The sequence below is a fragment of the Struthio camelus genome, chromosome 11 (genome assembly GCF_040807025.1).
Source record: "Struthio camelus isolate bStrCam1 chromosome 11, bStrCam1.hap1, whole genome shotgun sequence".
NCBI lineage: Eukaryota > Metazoa > Chordata > Aves > Struthioniformes > Struthionidae > Struthio > Struthio camelus.
In genome coordinates, this window is record NC_090952.1 from 14,058,687 (window position 1) to 14,078,089 (window position 19,403).

The following is a 19,403-nucleotide window of genomic DNA, read 5'->3' on the forward strand; positions in this document are numbered from 1 at the left end:
GAACCACTTACCTAAACAAATGCATTCGATTTGCTGTGAAATACACTTCGGCCAAGATGCTCCCGGCGCTCTCTGCATGAAGCAAAGATGCCCAAACTCCCTGGACGGGGATGTCCTGACCCTTCTTGAGATGGGCGGTCACTGATGCTCCATGCCGGACAACAGCACAGAGCTCACCCAGTCTCGCTATGGACCCCGTCCAAACTCCGGAATGGAAAGGCTCCTCTAGGCTTTATAAGCCACCAGTGATGGTCACAGACATGAAGCATGGGCATAGAGCTGTGATATGACACCACGTAGGTGCTATATGACAAAAAAAGTCTGCCACCCATGGCATATCCCTGGGCTAAAGGGCATTTCTGACATCAGCTTTCGCTGCAGATTTTCCAACTGTTTTCCTACTAACCTCTGTGTTCAACAACAGGCTCCCCAAGATGAGATGCATCCTTTTTCCAGAGCTAGAGACCCCCACAGAAAAGCTGAGCTATCCTTGATTAGGTCTGGGAACGGTTAAAAATCATAAAGTATCTGGGGGGACCAGGAGTATTTTGTTAGAGCCACTTACAACAAGCTGACGCACTTCTGCCAAATAAAGCACATTGTTCATTGGATTTACCCTGTTGTGCACAGCCATTATTACTGTGGTGAGTCTATTAAATCTCTCTATTTTGTGCTTTCTGTCGCTAGAGGTGGGAAACATTTCTGTAATGAAACCAAGGAAAATTTGTTTCATTGCCAGCCTGGAACTTGGGCCAACTTCAGAGGTTCACAATCCTTTCAAACAAAAGTGGCCAGAAATTCCAGTAAGCCAAGCTGAGAATTTTGATGATTTGAGATCTTCAGCCAGATGACACTTTATAGCAATGGATAAGTTTTGCTTTGTTCAAAAAAGATTTGAGAATATCCTGCTGTTGCCCCATCTTGAACCAGACTGCTGATCAGTCTCCAGCAGGGCCATACCCTTGTGGTGTTTGGGCTCCTCTTTGTGGTATGACTTCTCTTACCATCTGGTATGAATTTACGGTGGAAATATGAGGAAACTCTAGACCCAGTAGCCCTGGTGACTGCAGCACATGTGCTCCCCACTGCAGCACTGGGCTCACAGCAGTCCTTGAGGCCACCAGGACACGCCTGAACTATATGTCAACTCTCTGAGCCAGCTGGATAGCTTTTCTTCTGAGACTCCTGATAGAGGCAACAGAAGGCCTGGGTATGGACTGTGGTCTCTGTCTGCGGGTTCACAGGTGTGTCATGATAATGCTGTTATAACAAGGCCTTGTCATACTTAGTTATTCTTACATGCTAAGTGCTTCCTCCTCTGAAGCAAAGAGGGAGACGTGCACTTCCAAGCTGTTGGACCTTTGCTTCCTTATCTCTCAAGCTAGCAGGAAGACACTGCAAGGGTCATGTAGAAGTGATGCTGACCCAAATGCTGGGTTTCAGCTGCCTACTTTGTAGCTGGACAAGAATTTTCTCCTCCAGTCAGATTCACTGACTGTAAACCCTGGGCACCTAATCGGTTCTTTTGAATAACATAGGGAAGATGTCGTCACCTGCAGAACACACACGCTGTGGGGCTGCATTACAGGATGGGAATAAAAAGATAACTAACTTTCCATGACAATGTTAGTATAAGCCACTCCTTATGGAAAAAGGAAAGAGTTGTAATGGACCAGTGGTCTACTCTGGCATGGGAAACACATGTAGACTTTACTGGAGAGATACAATATGCTATTGCAATACAAGGTTTCACCAAAAATCTGGCACGATATTGGGTCATTTAATTTAGGATTTATTTTTCCAATGTTAAAACATCTTGTCTTTTTTTTTTTGTTTAGAAGGGTTTTTTATTTCAGCTTTAGTTTGTGTTATAATCTCTACTCAACTGCATTAAAAAAGCACATTAAAACAAAATATTTTGAACAGTATTTGGGAAGAATTTTCCTCAAACAAAATGCTAGAATTTCTGGTTTTGCACTTCTTCAGAACAAATGCTGTTTGAAAACTTAAATTTTGTGCTAAACATCTACCACTTCTACAGTTCTATTAACCTATTTCCCTATTTGGTTCCTCAGAAGTCATACAGTCATCTCTTTTTATAGATCTCTAGAAACAGACCATTTAGTAATGGTAATTTTCACTTAGAATTCTGCCTGCTCAAATAAAGAAGGAAAGAAGGGTAAAGTCCTTCTGTTTTATTTTATCTGTATGTGTGACCAGAAGAAAGGAGCAAGAAAGATGTGTTAGATGGCAATAGATGTGGCCAGATAAAAGGTTGCAGCAGCAACTCACCTCTATTGAGAGTAGCTCATAATTACATTCCTTCGATTTCATATTTAGGGTGAGGGTGCTTTAACATTAATATAAAGCCTCTGACTAAGTACCTTCACATTTTCACCACTATTATGTCTTCAGTTTTATTAAACTGCACTTCTCATATATCAATGAAATATTCATTGGTCTTTCATTACTGAACAAATCATTGAAAAATCATTGCAATGAAGGTTAACTTTACTTTGGCTTCCTGAAATGACATAGTACTGGCTAGCTAATTAACAGATGTTTTTACGGCCTTCATTTGGCCTGAGATGCAAACTGTCAAAGAATTCAGTGTAGACCCACCAGAGCTTGTGGGTGCTCTGCATAAAGATAAAGGTGTGTTTCAACTCTTCTTTCCCATCCCCACACCAAGCGGCTCACACAGGTACCTAATTTAGCCTGGTGGGAACCCCTCATCCTCACAAGCCCAAGGCAGCTGTATTGACCATGAACCCCTAAAGTCAGTTCTCTAGCCCAGAAGAACATTTTTCTACCTGCTACATAACTGAAACATACCTGTAGCTCCCATACCACTCTGTCATGGCCAGGCCTTTGCCTTTAAAAGCACCAAAACATTTTCCCCCACCCCCTGGAACCGCTTGTTCCCAGACAGAAGTATTTAGTAGAAAATACTCACTTTCCATTGCCGCCCCAAGGTGAGGGTGCCTGTGAGGCTTTTGAAGAGTTCTGCAAGTACAAAACCAAAGGGTAAATAAAGGAGATGCAAGGAGGGTATAAAGTACATGAATACTGACTATGCAAGGCTCAACACTCCCTGTTTCAGCTGCAAGAGCTACAGGGTGTATAGCAGAACAGCCTAGCATTACAGTCTCCTAATAAAATGACTGGTGGGTGGTTGGTAGGTTCCAACCAGTTGCATGAAAATCACTTGATGAAAGGGAGAATATAGCAAAGCCCCAGTAAAATCAGGTACAGTTCACAAAGAAGTGCTTTAATGACCCTTCTTTAAATTTTATGCTACAAAGTAAGCTCTTCAGAGTGCAGATGACTTTCCAACTTCAGGGGGAACTGCACATTTTTAATTAGAAACAAACAAAAAAATGGGTTGATGCCTTAAAGAAAGGGTGCATTTCCCCCAAGCTGCCCAAGAAGGTGACTTGCAATTCTGATAGCAGGAGAAATAAAACTTCTTGTAAGGATTTGCCCGAATGTCCTTGTTTTCATGTATTTTATTTGCACGAACACTCTCCTTACCTGCTTACTCATTGTACCATTCAGGCCTGTGTATCACCTTGTATAAGCCCGTACAAAAAGATTGCCCACCAACGATAAGGCCCAGATTTTTTCAGTCTTGCTCAGACTGGATGGTATCTTATTCGCTGACAGTTCCCATAATAGGTGGTAGTATCAGGACTGAAGATATCTACGGGTGCTTTTCAAAAACAATCAGTCTGAGCTCTCATGCAGATGTCAGCACACACAGTGAAAATTTAATTTAATTTTATAAGTTCTCTGCAAACTACTATTGCAGGATTCATTTGACTATTGTCATCGATGTTTTGCATATAGGGCACAGAAATTCACTGGAGGAGTTAAGTGCACGGCCCAAGGTCATGCAGCCAACTCAGGGCATAAAACCCTACCCTTGATGTTTAACACATAGCCAAAATTGCCAAATGGTATTGATCAAAGCAGAAAACGCTGCCCAAACCCAAACAGTGGTCTTGCCTCTATGTTTCTATATGGTATGTCACTCTATTTCATTACAGTGAGCATAAACTGGAAAGTTTTGGAGTAGATAGCACGTATAGTGTATGTTTTTGGCACGTACTGGTATGTAAGAAGTAGGGAGATCTTAAAGGTCTAGAAGGTCTTTAGGGATGAAAAATCTTTGCTTTGACATTAGCTCCCACTGTCTGGAGTGTGTTCCAGCGAGTATCTGGGGACATTATCTGAAGACTAGAGGTAGATATCTGACCATGAGAATATTTGATTTTTTGGGGGTGGGTCATAGTCAAATTGACAACGTATTTTTGAAAAAATAAAAATTTTCCTCAAAGTTATAGGTGAAGTGAATCAATATATGTCGGTTTTGCCAATTTTAAGAAATTTAAACATTTATCTTTTTGGTTATGTTTTATTCCAAGTTGTCTCTAAATTTCAAAGCTATTTTTATGATTAAAAGGTTAGCTTTTATTGTGAAATGTCAAAAATATCAATTTGAAACTTGGAAATTAATCAAAACCAGCCCTGTCCCAGGAATGGTTTCAATTTGGACTAAGTGGCATTTGTGAGGAAAAACAGGAAAAACAACTATACCAAAACATTCCTCTCCAGCTCTGCTGTAAACAGCAGGCTGCCTTTCACAGTTAAAATTGTGCAAAACTTTGAATAACAGCTCTATTAAAATAGTTAATCCATTTCATTTGTATACAGATCCTTGCTAGTGAACCCAGAGAATATCATGCAGCAATAGAAAACTAATATGCAGTTAATAGCTCCCATTCTTTTCTCTCTCCACCCCATGCCTTTATTACAGAGATCTTGAACATATCATCCATATACACTCATTATCAACATATAATCCATATACACATATTTCTAGCACATTACTTAAAGTGGCCCATAGCATATACACAACAACATTTATCAGCTGAAATATTTAGCTTTAACTGGAAAACCTAAAAATAGCATTTCTAATTTGTCTATGTTACTACATTTTTAAAAATTTGCTCTTATTTTCATTAACATTAAGACATGTTTTCTTTGCAAACACAGTAAAACGGTCTTCTACTGGGAACAGTAATATGTTCTTCGTTATATCTGATATGTTCTTCCTTTGCACTGCTTGAGAGAGTAAAGTGGCTTTAATGGAAGAGAGAATCACACGCCAACTTCTTTGTTTGTCTCTTAAGAAAGGCATTTTTAAGAAATCACCTGCTTTCTGCAGGTGAAGTATATCAGATGATTTGCCTAACTGTCATTTTTGAAAAAGACAAATTCACCCTGGATTAAATCTGAAGCAAACAGAACACATTTTACGAAATGCTGAGGCTATAAATGTGTCTGTAACTCAAGTTTTATTTATCCTTGTGCAAAGCCCTGACTGAAAACCCACTGAGTCAACAGATACTCCTGATGACTTCAGAAGAGCTTCAATTTAAGCAGAAGACCAGCAGTAACGTTACTGAAGTTTCTCAGATGCACGCACAGTTACGTATACACACAGAGAAGTGAAGTCAAGGCTGATGTGGGTTGCTGACAAGATGGTACCAGAGTTTTACAGCAGAACAATCACTTTATTACCATTTTACATGGATGGAAAAAAATAAGAAAAAAAAGGGCACAGCTTTAAAAGCTTTACAGGTTTCTAGTACTAATATTTCAAAGCCTGGACCGAACTCACAGAGGCTGAAAACAAAACAACAGCCTCTGATGGGCTGACAAACCAGTATAATTACATAATTATAGAATAATATGTAGTAATCAACTACAAGAATTGATGTATCATTCAAATACAGCATTAATTAGTATAATATAAACATCAAAACCATTGAAAGCCGAAGAAAGATTCTGTTTCTCTCAGTTTAGGCACAGCACATCATGTTCTTGAATTAGATAAACAGCATTTGATAAGGTAAAGTAAAACATCACCTTGGCCTGACACTCAGCTGATCTCCACTCGTTTCAAGGTAAATGAAAACTTTCAAGGTGTAGACGAGGCAATTCGAAGTTCCACAGAAATAAAGGAGAACGCTAAAGGCTGCTCCTTTTGAGCCCTGGTTGCAAGGCACCAGACTTATGCTGGAGATAGCTGAACTCAACTAAGAAGAGTTCAAGAAATCTCTCTTGCATAAACATTACACGGCATGGAGAATACTGTTATTTTAGTAGAATTGCGGAGTATGGTCTTCTGAATCAAGTGGCTAATCCAAAAATCCCCCAACTCACTCCTGTCCCCACCCTCTTACAGCCATCCTGCCTGCATTTCCCAGGGCTGAGGTTAAATATGGGACTTTAAGTCATGCAGTTATACTTGCAAGAGCCCTCAGCGCTGGCACGAATTGCATTTTGCATCAATAAATTACACAGAATAAGGATTACCTTAAAATATTCCATCAGAGATCTGGAGTACTTCATAGCATGGTCCTTCTTTAGCTTAAACATTCTCAAGTAGAGAAGTGATAAGCATCGGTAGCTGTGGTAATTAGGAAAGGATTATGTTAATTCCATTGCTTAATGAAACCTATAAACTGGAAAAAAAAAAAAGCTGACCTATATTTTTCAGTTTCTTTTCTAAGGTTAGATTGTGAAACATAAGCAAATGGAGAAAAATGAAAAAATGGTCAGAAGCATTAAAAACCCATCTTGATAAGAGTATAAATTAGAAGAATAAATGTTTAGTCAGCTGCTGAAGAAATCCATTAGTTATCCTTTAATAGTTTAATGGAAAACAAGAATAATGATCTTCTGTAAGCTGCTTAAGTAATTCAGTAATTTTAAAGTCCTCCTTAAGATTTTAGCTGCTTCTCTTTCTCACAATGGGACTTACCATAAAACTGCTAGTTTCTTGTCCCCTTCTGTGGCAGAAGAGCCTGTGAAATTCTTGAGTCTCATTGCATACCTTGTCAGAAAGGTAAGGAGAGAAGACAGTGGGAGTTAAGGTGGTTCCATGAGAATTGACACTCTGAGAAATAACAACCACTCATAGATATACCTCTCGAGCACAACAGTTAATGATCACATTGCTCTGTAACGATAAGATCAATGTCACATTCAACAGAAAGCATCACTTAAAATCCAGAGGATTAAAGTAAATCATCAACCCATGTTCTGGGCCAATGAGGTGCACTATTTTTGAAAGTGTTAATGATGTTACATTCAGTCATCTGAGTCTAGCAACCTTTGTGATGAGTGTTGAGAGAATCGTAAGATCTCAGCCCTGTACTACTGAAGAGTAGAGTAATATATAACAAGATTTTACACATAATACTTTGGGCTTGAATAATATCTTCAAAATCCTTCTCGTAAATGCTTCTCCAAACCTTTTAAAGTGTTTTTTATAGAAAGTGGTTTTAAATACAGGAAGGGTCATGTTCACAGCTTTTTAAGTTCTTAGGTCCATTAGTTTCTGAGGCTTGTATACTTTGTCTCCCCTCTCTTATTTAATTGCTGCTGTCCAGCATTTGGGTGATCAAAGACTGAGTATTCCTACTTCCACCCTCTTTTTTTCCTTTAACGGAGCACACTCCAATCCATGCATTAACTCTCTTGAAAATCAATTCATCGCATAAAATCATTGTTCTGAGCCGTAATGCAATTTCACAGGTACTCGTGTTAGAATAAGTAATAGAGTTCATCGTTGCATAAGAAAGTTTTAAGGTATCCAGGCAGCCTTGATGAGTTCTCATTTACATGCAGATAATGCAGTGCAGGCAGGCTGTGCTGCTCTTGCACTGCCTTCATCCCACCACCCCAATCACCAGTCCGTGGCTTGCGTTGGTAGTACACGACCTGATGCACTTCCTCCATTTCTCACCTCACCTGCTCTTCGTTATGGTTGTACCAGCCATACGGAATGAATCCCACTAAACACAAAGCTGCATGTCTCTTTGGAATTTTCAGTATCAGGCTAGGGAATTCTAGTCTTAACAGTTAACCTCAACACCTTTGGCAGTCAGATCCCCGATACTGCCAATCTCTTCGATGCTCCACTTGCTTTCACAAATAGGTGTATGAGACAGATACTCAGGGAAGCCATAGCTAAAGGAAGAGGGGAAATGGGGCCTCCAAAAGAGGTAGGAGTGAAAGTGAGAAAAATTTCTTCTGCTTCGTATCCAACAATAATAACCCATGTTAACATTAGCAGCTGCAATAAGAAAGGGTGTGTGCACAACTGCATGCTTAATTTGCACATTCAGCAGCCCTCACAGCCTGCAGGAATTGTATGTTTGTCCATGGAGTTTATGGAATCTATACAGCCGACTGCTTGCCTGGACAGTCACCTTTTTTGTGTGTCTGGCCACTGACAGAAATTATTTAGGCAAATCAGTCTCTCGCTACCCATGAGATGCTGAATACAAGATTTTGTAAATGAAGCTCTGCTTTAAGCCCTTAGACGGTAAGCAGTGGAACTGATCTCACCTGACTTCAGCTATGTAGAAATTGGACATTTACCCTACTGAAGTCATCCAGACTCCTCCACAGTCAAAACTTCTGAACAGACAGGCTGCTGGACTGAGGGACAAAATTATTCCACTTTGCTTTCTGGTTTTCTAAACTAAATATGCAAATAAATGGGAGTTCCTTATGAAGAAACACTCACTTCTTTAAAGAAGAAAGTTTCTACAATTTACCCTGTCGTATGACTGTACTTGTATTGCAGCACACAGAAAGCACTGAATTATCCACTATGATACTGCAGGAATTTCAGCACAGCGGAGCAGAGATACAGGGCTCTTGTTTGTAATCCCACTCTTGAGGGTTTAACTTAGATCCTAAATGTTGAGTGAACATCATTTTCATTGAGTAATCTCTTTAGTCTTTCTCCTTCTCTTTAACAAGTGTAGAATATAAACACATGTTTTAAAATATTTAACAGGCATATTATTTATGTGAGAGTAAGAGCTTCTTAAGATCTGATACATTTTATTATGCAAATACCTACTTATTCAAAATGTAAAACATGCATTATTTTTGGCAGACTCTTAATGCTAATCTGGCATGTTAAAATCCTACACATTAAAAAAACAAACACACCTCTGTCCTATTAAAAAAAACCAAACACTTTGGGTCTGATTCTTCTCCTTTTCGTTTATCTTGTGTAAACTGCCAGTAATTACACTGACATTAATGGTGATATTCCCCGAGTACACTGGGGAAAGCAAAAGGAACATCATGGTGAAGAGGAAAAATCCTGTTGTTTTATTCACAGGTAAATTTAATCTTGCTTGATTTCGCTTTGACAATTTGTGCAAGTAAAGCAAACAAGCTCATTAGCTACTCAGGAGACCATTCTTTCTATGGAGCCCACACTTTCAAGCAGCTATACATAACAGAAGCAGATTTTCAAACACTAACTCAGGCATTTTATTACTAAGCAAAGGTTCTCTTATCTATAATCTGGTCTAAGAGTCTGCAAAGTTGCGTTAAAACTAATTCAATGGACTTCAGCTGGTTCGCATTCCCTTAGCGCTAAAAAGTATACTTTTAAAATGTAATACATGCAAAAAAGCTTCCTCTCTGGCTATGATCTTACATGCCAAATTTCAGTTTCAAACAGTTTACAGCCAAGTTATAAACCTCTAAATACAGGGTTTGTAATAGGAATCCTGATAGACTCACTTTAATGTTTTGAATTATAAAACTACGCCTTTTAAAAAGACAAGTGTCATTGCCAAACAGTCAAATTACTATACTTTACTTCCACCCACTACATTTCAATTTTAATTTTATGAATATTGCAAATTATATCACTCACATTATAACCTCTAAAGGGGATAATTTATAAAAGCAGTGTCCATCAATTATAAATTTTCCATGACATTAATAAAATGGCAAGAACTAATTATGATGACTTCTGAGATGAAGATGCCTTGGACAAATCATTAATATGTTGAAATGATATTTTTTAAAACATAGCAGGTTCTAATTATGACTGAAATGAGATTATGAAAATGATCACAGAAAGGACATTAACCTGATGAGTTCCACAGTCTCTGAGTACATGGTGTATGGAGATTTAGCTTCTAATGGATCTCGCTCCATAGCGTTGCCACACTCGATGAAGGAGAGGGCAGCATCAGCATAATTCACTGCTTTGCCGAACTTCTCCAGCTGAAATAGGAATGGCACCGTCAAGAAAATGCTTCAGCTTTAATTTCCACATAGACAGATCATAATACAAAGCAGCGCTGGCATTAGGATGAAAGTAAAGCAAAGCTGGTGGTTAAGGGTGAATGCATACAGGAATTAAATCAAGGTCTATGTTTTTACCAAATCTTTTCAGATAATGTAAGGCCAGATGCTCCACAGAAGTAAATCAATGTACATCCACTGACATCTGTGGCTTAACACAGGCAGTGAAGGATACTCAGCATGTTTAAACATGAGATCCCTATTGCTCCTCGATGTATGAACTAGGTCTGAATAGCACTATGCAAGGGTTAAGTAACAAATCCCTGCCTCTTGTCATATGTCACATTCTGTGGTGACTGCTGACAAAAAAAAAAAATCTCATCACTTATATGATGACTGAAACAGTGGGGGGAAAAGGAGGGAGAAAATATAGCACTGATAAATATTTTATTTTAGTAGGATTTTATTGCAAAAGGTTTTAGTCCTGATAATGGTTGTGATTAAACTGACTTAGACATACTGATTTCTTTTTTTATGTGTAATGAATATTATATATGACATTTTTATAGTAAGTATTTTATAATAGTATTTAACATTTTCAATTTTTGATAGCTGGATGTACAGATTCTACTAATGTGGCATTTGATATAAGAGAACCAATATGCTTTAAATCATTCAAAAATTTTTTTGTATCAAAATATTTTTGATGCATCTGCGTGTTTTCCATTCAAGAAATGGAAACCTATTCTAGCAATGTATTTAGCATAACATTTAATATTGGTGCAAGGTAACAATATATGTGACTTTGTGGCTGCTCCTACACTCTCCTTATAGCTGGCTCCCTCTGCATTCATAGGAGGCTTTTTAATTTCAAATTCTGCTCTTGCACTCCATTACAGACAAGCAAAGGTTTTGTTTGATTGATCGTTATTACTTGAATGATCAAAGAGAGGGGAGACATTCTGTATGTTTTCACTGTATTCTGCTGGCTATTCCTTAGCCTATTCTACAAATTTCTTTGGTTCAAGTCTTCCTAGGAAGGGGGGGGGGGGGAGGAAAGATGGCTGTGAACGGATTTAGCAAGGATACACCTTTTGGGTAGGTGGTGCTCCAGCGGTGGGATCTAATCCCGGCCTCAGCACCACACTGACCCCAGCAAGGTGGGGTGGGACTACTCCAGCTCAGCACTGTGCAGACAAGCAGAAAAAAGGCCACAGAAAGAGGCCTCCAAGATCTCTTCCACGTGGCACAAGCAGTTCCCACTGGGATAGCAAGTGCACATCAATTGATTCCTTCGTCCTGCTCCAGGTGGTGACAGGTTTGCACAGGGTCACTCACACATGATGCCAAGTGGGCTCTTCACCACAAATCCCCTTTCTGCACAAGCCCAGGCATGGCACTGCCATCTGTCCTGTTACTGTTTGCTGACACGTCCTGAGGTCACTCACATTATCCTTCCAGCCACTGTAAGGCATCTTGCACTTCCCCCTGTGCTTTCTCATGCCAGCACCAAGTAACCAGAACCAACAGTTTGTGTAGAACAACTAATGCTTTGGGATTGCACCGCAGATGTGTTACATGGAGATAGTTTGCATGCAGCGGTGTTGGGTGGAAAAAGAGTTGAGGCCTAGACAGCAGAAAGAAAAAGCAGATACTGCGTTCATGGGCATTTGTGTCTGCCAACAAGTTGTATTGCAGCGGATGGCCTTGCATGCCAAGAAGAGCACTCGGGTACCAAACTGCATGTGACAAGATAGGCCTGCCTGCAGGCGACAACGTGATGCGCCCTGCCTCTTCCTCTTAATTCTGCTCGAGAAACACCCCTGACTCGGCAGGCGTAGTCAAGGTAAGAGGACAAAGACAGGTCAACACTTTGAGTGAACCAGGCTGTGCAGAGCAGTGGATTGACACAGCACGTCAAGATCATCAGGATCTTCAGCCTGCAAATATTTGCTAGTGTGGCGCAGACAGCCCTGTGCCAAAGCATGTGTGCTTTCTGTAAAGGTCAATCAGCTGCAGGAGGTGTTGTCAGCCAGCTCCGGGGAGCCTCATCTGCACCCACGTCAGAGCTCCCCCGCACATGCTCTGCTGAGCCGACGGCAGGAGCCAGTGGGGCAGCCCGGAACAGGCACATTGGCAGGGACGATGCTACCTTATGGGAGGCTGCCAGAAAACCAGCACCCACATTCTGCAGAAAACACACTCAATAACTTTGCACCCCAAATCACAAGGGGAACCAGGAGAGCTGAAGCTGGGAACCTGACACATCAACTCCCCCCCTCTCTTCCACCTCAGAGGGGCAGCAGGAATTAAATCCTGGATGTGCTTGCTTTTTTTTTTTTTTTGGATAAACATTTCCAGATGCAAAGCTCTGATGTTGAATGTTCCAATTCCCATGCAAAAAACAATAAGACGAGAGGCACAAATGATCACTCAGTTCCATTTTCGCTGCAATTAGGAGGGGCAAAGTGAATGGCTGAAGTGCATTCCAGATATCTTAAAGGAAGAAAGAGTCAAGTAATACTAGGCTTTAAACAAGCTGTTGTTCTGCACTCTTATGTAGCACACAGGAAGACAGTCTACATTAGAAAGCAAATGGCTATTAAAGGCACTTCAGGGCTGGCAACAGACTGGACTACACAGACTATGACAGAACTGTAATCTGTCAGATTATGCAGTTCTTTCAAAATACTTCATGAAATTAGGTCAATTTTACCAGAATTTCATCTGGGGAGAAAACTGAAAACAAATTTTCCCAGCATCAAACTATCTCATTGTTAGATTTTTTGGAAAGAAGCATGTCAAGTCTTTATTTACCAACCCAATAACTTACAATAAAAATGAATGCACTGTTAAAAAACCAAACAATTGTTGCAAGATTTAAACAATCGGAATTAAAACATCAAACAGTTTTTTCACATGATAATGGGGTGGAGGGTGATTTGCCTTTCTTAGCTTGCCATTATGAAACATTTCAACACTTCTGTTTTGGGCTCAAAATGAGCATGCAGGCAAGTTTCAAAAACATATCATCATCTTTCATGAATTGATCTTGCATCCTTCACACACAGCATGCCTGTTGCTGCCCCCAGAAGAGATCTCTGTTATTGTAAGGAGCTTCTTTTTTTTAAAGCATTACTTGTTGGGGAATGAAGCATAAAAGCCGAACAGCAGCACTCAGGCTTTGGCTTACAGTAGGCACACAGCTTATAGAGCACGACCTGAAGCACACTTTAGTCACTAGCAGGGTTCCTCTTCGTTCCTGAGGCTTCAGATGAGATTTACAAGGTATATTTTTGTAACACACAACTCAATAACAGAAAGGGGAAAAAGCCATGAAAACATACCAGTGCATCAGCTTTATGCTTTAGCTTCTTAGCCTCTTGCATGTAATAATCTGCATTGTGAAGCCTAAAGAGACAAAATTAGTTATTTCAGGCCTGTTTTGGACAAACATTGTCTGCAAAAAGTACAGACTGCTTCCAAGAACACATTAGACACATACACCACATATCTCTTTAAATCTTATCCTGATACTAATCTGAAGCTGATAAATGCAAAGATAGGATGGGTAACTAGAATGCAAAATAGCTAGCTGTGGAAAGTGGCTGCCCCAAAGGGCCACTAATGTGTGCTTAACAGAGGAAAATAAAAAATAATTCAAATCAATTAAGTATAAGAAGCTTCCATTAGAAGAGCAAAAATAAAAAAAAAAAAAGAACTACCTGTGATTCAAACATTTATGATCTGAAAACTTATCAAAAGCATCTTCCATTAATCAGTGTCAACCGTTCATTTGTCAAGTATGTGCCACCATGCAGCACTACCCCCACAGGTGCCCAGCACTAGCTTTATAGCAAAGATACTCTCCTGTTGGGAGCTCTGCTTGTGTGAGGACCCAAACCATACAACACAGAGTTGGCACAAAGATATCTAACTACTTACACATCATCAAATGTTATTTTAGGTCTTCGGGGCTCAGAGTTGCCATTGGAAAGTGCTGGCATTGCAGACCAGATGTCTGCTTCTAGATGGCTGGTGTCAAGAAGAGCGTTGGCTGTTGGTGTATTGTGGGATTCTTCCTCCTGGAGAAAGGGCTGCTATTACTTCTTTGCAGTTCAAACCAACACCCTCCAATGTTACAGGTGCTCACCCAAAACAAGCAACAACACAAAATAACATTCCTATACACAGCTACATCCTAGATACCTCACAAAACCACCTCCTATCCTCTTATATAATGAGCCTGTTAGCTTAATTAAGCATTATGATTACTCTGCTCATTTGTCACCTGAACTCATTAACTCTTCGGTGAAAAGCCAGCCTGGACACCACAGTGTTACTGACTAGAGACGCTCTTTGAAGTAAGGGTGGGGAAATCAAAGTGAAGGGGTTGGATGGAGACTCAAATTCATTTGAGGTGGATTATAACTTTTTTTCTATAATACTACCAAATGACTTTAAGGTGCCTGAAAAGTCTACTCAGATTTGAGCAAGCAATGGTTTCCTCTCCCTTGCTATAAAGAACAGGGAGAAGTATGGAAAGAAGAACTCAGGAGCTGTGACTTTGCATTGATTAAAAATAGAAGCATAACAGAAGCAGGCAATTGAACAGAAGATCAGGCAGTTGTAGCCTGCAAGCTAGGTCCACAACCAGAGAAACTAAATTACAGGTGAACCAAGGAACTAGGGAAAGACTTCTAACATATTTTAGTAGACAAATATTTCAGATACCAGGATAACAAATAAACCAAAGATAAATCTGACTGGAGATGCTGAGAGTGAGGGGAAGCGGCCCTGCTGTTTACATAGCATTGTTTATTTGCTGACATACGCAGTTCATTTTGACATGGATTTCAGTTGAAGGCGTGTATATTACTCTCGCAGCTTGAAGTGACACAATGATATCAGAAAGCAACAGGAGTGAATGAATAAGGTGAAGTGATTTGTCACTTACGTTCCCGTGCCACTTGCGAGTTTTACCATTACCGTGTAGGGCTAGCAACCTCTCATGAAGTGGCGAACTGTGAAAAATGGGGCGACGTATGCCCTTTTTTGTGACAGAATTTTCTTCTTGTCTGTTAATTTTGACAGTGATACTAAGATACACCTCTGTACTAAGCAATACATTTGAAACTCTAGAAGCAGGACTACTTTCTAAAGGGGCCTAAAAACTGAAGTTTCTCAGTTTTCTCTAAGAGAAGATGGCCAATTGGTATGAAATTTTACCTTTTTGTGAAATCAATTTGCTATGCGGCTTCTGGTTTTGGCTATTTTCATGCATTTTTTAGTAAAAACTCATCTGAATCTGGGGAAAATGCAAAAAATAAATAATTCTGTATCTTAAAATATTTGGAGGGACGATAGCCCTAACAGAATGATTTGGGGTGAGAAGAAATTTACTATTTACATGATATCTAAAAGTTTACACACATGATTCATGGAGGTCAGGTGCAAATAAAGCTGACTAATAGACTATGAGATGCTGGGAACCTGCAGTCCTGAGGGAAGACATAGTGGTATTGTGTGTGCTATGGATAGATATCTGTTTGTTAGATTTTTATTGTCAGTACAGTTTAGACTGCAATGTTCACTACAACTACAGTGCTTAATTCTGGCTGAGAATTTGGGGTTGGATAGTAAAACTCTTTCAGTTTTATTTTCAAAACGTATGCGTGTTGGAGCTACAGAGCTGGGAGAGTAACTGCAGCTGGTAGGTTGCTGCAAAGGAAAAGCTTGGGGACCAGGTGTGCCAGGGAGTGATACACGCCAAGGTGATGCCTAATACATCAGAAAACGGAATTTGCAAGAGTTGCTTATGCACAGCTCTGCAAAGATCCACTCCTTGCTGCTCTTGAGTGGGGCTACACAAGGATTTAAAAATAGATATTGGAAAAAAAAAATCAAATAGAACAAAGCTGAGTTAATTTTACGTTATCTTTGCTCACTTTCAGCCACTGAGGTCAGTTACTTACACAGATTCCTTTGGGGTTAGAAGAGGATTTATTCTCATTCTTTCTGTGTTTAGAAACAGAGGAGGATGAGCTGCTGGTCTGAGAGGTGTTAGTGATGTTGGTCTCTTGGCTGAAGGAGCTATTGTCGCTGCTGTGCCGCCTGTGCACTGGCTCATCCAACAGGGGGGATAAGGGAGGAGGGAACAGCTTCTCTTCTCTTTTCTTTGCCACCTTCTTCACTGAGCTACTGCTGCTCCTGGGACACAGATAAGAACTAGTTGCATTGCAAGATCCTTGGTTAATTCTCCATAGTACAAAGCTCTAGATAGGATATACTGAGAGGCCAGCTCTCCCCTCAGATATGTGCAGCAATCCCCATGTTTTAGGAACAAAGCCAAGAGGAGACAGGCACTGAAAATAAAAGAACTATCCCTGCCTTTTCCACGGCTGCAGAAACCTCCTGCCTTGGAGCATGACTTCCAGTGCATTAGCACGAATTGCACTCACTTTAAATGCTAATTTGAGTCAGTCTTCATTTGAGAGGGCAAAGAGGTTCAGATGCAGCAAAGTGCTGGAAAGTTTTATGCATGGGGTTAGCTCCTCTGACATCAAGCACGGCTATTTGTGTGTTTAACATTAAACATTTTTTAAGAGGCGGATTAAGGCCCACATAAGCAACCTTTGCAAATATCCATAATAGCATATGGCATGTGAACAAAAAAAGTAATTTATAACAACTACAAAATAATAACCATAACAATAACAAGGTAATAATTATTTGACCTCTAGAATAAAACCAATGCTCAACACTATATTAAAATGATACATTGTAGCTGGCTAAAGCCCTTGGGCAAATATTGGTTGATGAATTGAACCTGATTCAGAAAATGAATGTGGTTTTGACATGAAAGCTCAAGTAATATGATAATCTATTGTCTGTTTTATGTACAGAAATGGTTAGCTGGCTAGAAATGGCAGCTGTGATACACAGTAAAAACAAAACAAAAAAAAAAACCCTGCTAGATCTATAGCCTCTCAAATCCATCAAAAAATAAAAACCCCACTGACTGTTTAACATGTTAATCTACTCATAGATTTTTATTTTCGGTACCGTCCTAGCTCAGTCAATGAAGATTACCTGAATTTTAATCTTTTGTTAGACAACTAATATTGCACCACACAATCATTTACTTTTCAAGATTATTGACTATAATCTCAATAACAAATTAAGTCAACAAGGATTTATGTTTCACTCCTAGTCACTTTCAGTCAGTGTCAGAAATTATAGATTTGCAATACCCTGAAGTAACCAGTGAAAGAGGAGAACGCGACATGAGCTTCTTTACTCTTCATCCCGGCAACATTCAATAGAACAGCACTAATTGCAGTCTGGCCTCTGTAGCACAGTTTTACCAACCGTATCAATACCTACACCTGCTTCGGTCATTCCCCTGCTTGGGGCCTTTGGTGATACAAAATATTTCAGCCTACCTGTGATCACAGCAGAGTGAAATCAAACAAATCCCCTGTATTTGAGGTTTCTACTCAAACCCCTTTTAATTTGACTGAAGAGGTGTTAAAAATATCTTATTTGAAATTCTCTGATATTAAAGATCTTCAGCTTGAAGAAATAAAACCAGCACAACGTTCATATGGCTTTATAGTAGGAAGAGCATGGATGCTGCCGTGCTCAGAAAGCACATGGGCCTGAAGAAGATCAAAGCAAAGCAACCTGGTCGGAGACCAGCCGTTCCTGCAGAAGACTGAGGCTGATTTTATGCACATGTGGTCCTGCAAACGTCCTCCAAAGTGTTCTTGCCCAAAGACCTGTTGGTTAGCCTTCTTACCACCATGGGGCAGTTGGGATCTCAGACAAGTTACCCCAGTTATAGTACCGTAATACACAGAACTGTCTGCAGGGGAAAGTTCTTCAAAGGAAAGTAAGCACTGGCCAAAGAAGGCACACGCGTGTGCCATCCCTGGCTATTTCCATGAGTTCTGCCAATCCTTGGTTGCAAGGAGTCTATCATGACATGGGGCAATCTAAGGCACACGTACAGCAACCACAATGACATTCCTCAGTTGCTACTTTGAGGTGCAGGGATTAAGAGAGCAGCACGAGAAAAATGAAGGCAGCTGCAAGTACCATAGTAGCGGCCTATTGTCTAATCAGTAGGTGAAATTTTATATATTCCAAAGGAGGAATCACTTTCAGAGACCTGACTGGCCTTTTGGGCACTGCTTAAAACTTTGCCTGTTCACTTCACCTTTGGGCTCAAACATACGGTGGAGCACACCAAGATACAGGTGCAGCTGCTCAGCTTTGGCACACAAGCTGCTCTGCGGGTAGGAAGACCTCACCAGAAATGAAAACGCTCTTGAGGATTTATTTTTCTGCATAACTCAAATTCAAAACCCAACAACAACTCTTTATGGTTATAACTCTGCTCTTTTCTTCAAATTGCCCACTTAATCCTGTGAGTTTTCACAGGAATTAAACTGATAATTTATTTAGCAATGTTATCTCCCACAGATTTATGCTAAAGCATTTATGTTAACAATAACCTCCATGAAATAGGTTGTTACCAGCAGTTAACCAGATTGTCACTTTGCTTTGGGCTGTTAATGGGCTAAGAAACTGGTCTTTGATTGCAGTAATCGCTAATTTTGAATGAATTTATTGCAATAATTACCAAGACTCAATGGTTTAATTTGCTGACATGACTGTTAGTTAAACTATATTTAAAATCTAAGGAGAAACACAATAAAAGTGCAAGGAAAAAATACAAGCAGAACTGATGGTCTTGTGGCTGCAGGGTTTAATCTTTGTGTCTGAGAAGGCCAATTATCAAGAAACGAGAAGGCTCCCCATCTGCTTTTTTTCAGCCTGGTTTCTTTTAGAGCAGGAAGCAAGCAAGCGAGCAACAAGAGGTCAGTGTGCAAAGGAGAGGGATTTTTCCTCTACTCTCACATTTCAAGCTGCCATTCTTTGCCCTTTCTTTATCCACTCCTCGTGGTATGCAGCGGTAGCTCTGGCCTATTAGCGAGACAAAGCCATTGTCTCTACCCATCACTTGGCTTTGCTCTGCCTCTGCTCTGCTGTCCACAATGAAATGCTGCGCATTGACGATGTATCTGATTTTCTGCAGGGGGTTAGCAGGGAAAGGTCACTCTTGCATTAGCTTGGACTATATGGCAGCAATCGAACGAAGCTGAAGTCATTGTCGTAGAGGCAGCATGCAAACTCTGCTGTGAACAACACCCTAACAAACGCTGTTGCAACTACCCAAGGGATTAGCAAAGATACGTTGC

General features: G+C 40.1%; 1 protein-coding gene across 6 annotated transcripts in view; it reads right to left on the bottom strand.

Moving 5' to 3' along the window:
* AFF2 (ALF transcription elongation factor 2) overlaps window positions 1–19,403 on the bottom strand; it is a 451,682-nt gene that overhangs the window by 15,389 nt on the left and 416,890 nt on the right. For all 6 annotated transcript variants that reach the window (XM_068957761.1, XM_068957757.1, XM_068957758.1 and 3 more), the window contains exons 13-19: window positions 16,113–16,347; window positions 14,083–14,222; window positions 13,485–13,548; window positions 9,980–10,116; window positions 6,833–6,904; window positions 6,385–6,478; window positions 2,957–3,006 (exon numbers count right to left, since the gene is read on the bottom strand). In XM_068957761.1, the coding sequence (XP_068813862.1) occupies window positions 2,957–3,006; window positions 6,385–6,478; window positions 6,833–6,904; window positions 9,980–10,116; window positions 13,485–13,548; window positions 14,083–14,222; window positions 16,113–16,347 (792 nt within the window). The remainder of the gene's footprint in view (window positions 1–2,956; window positions 3,007–6,384; window positions 6,479–6,832; window positions 6,905–9,979; window positions 10,117–13,484; window positions 13,549–14,082; window positions 14,223–16,112; window positions 16,348–19,403) is intronic.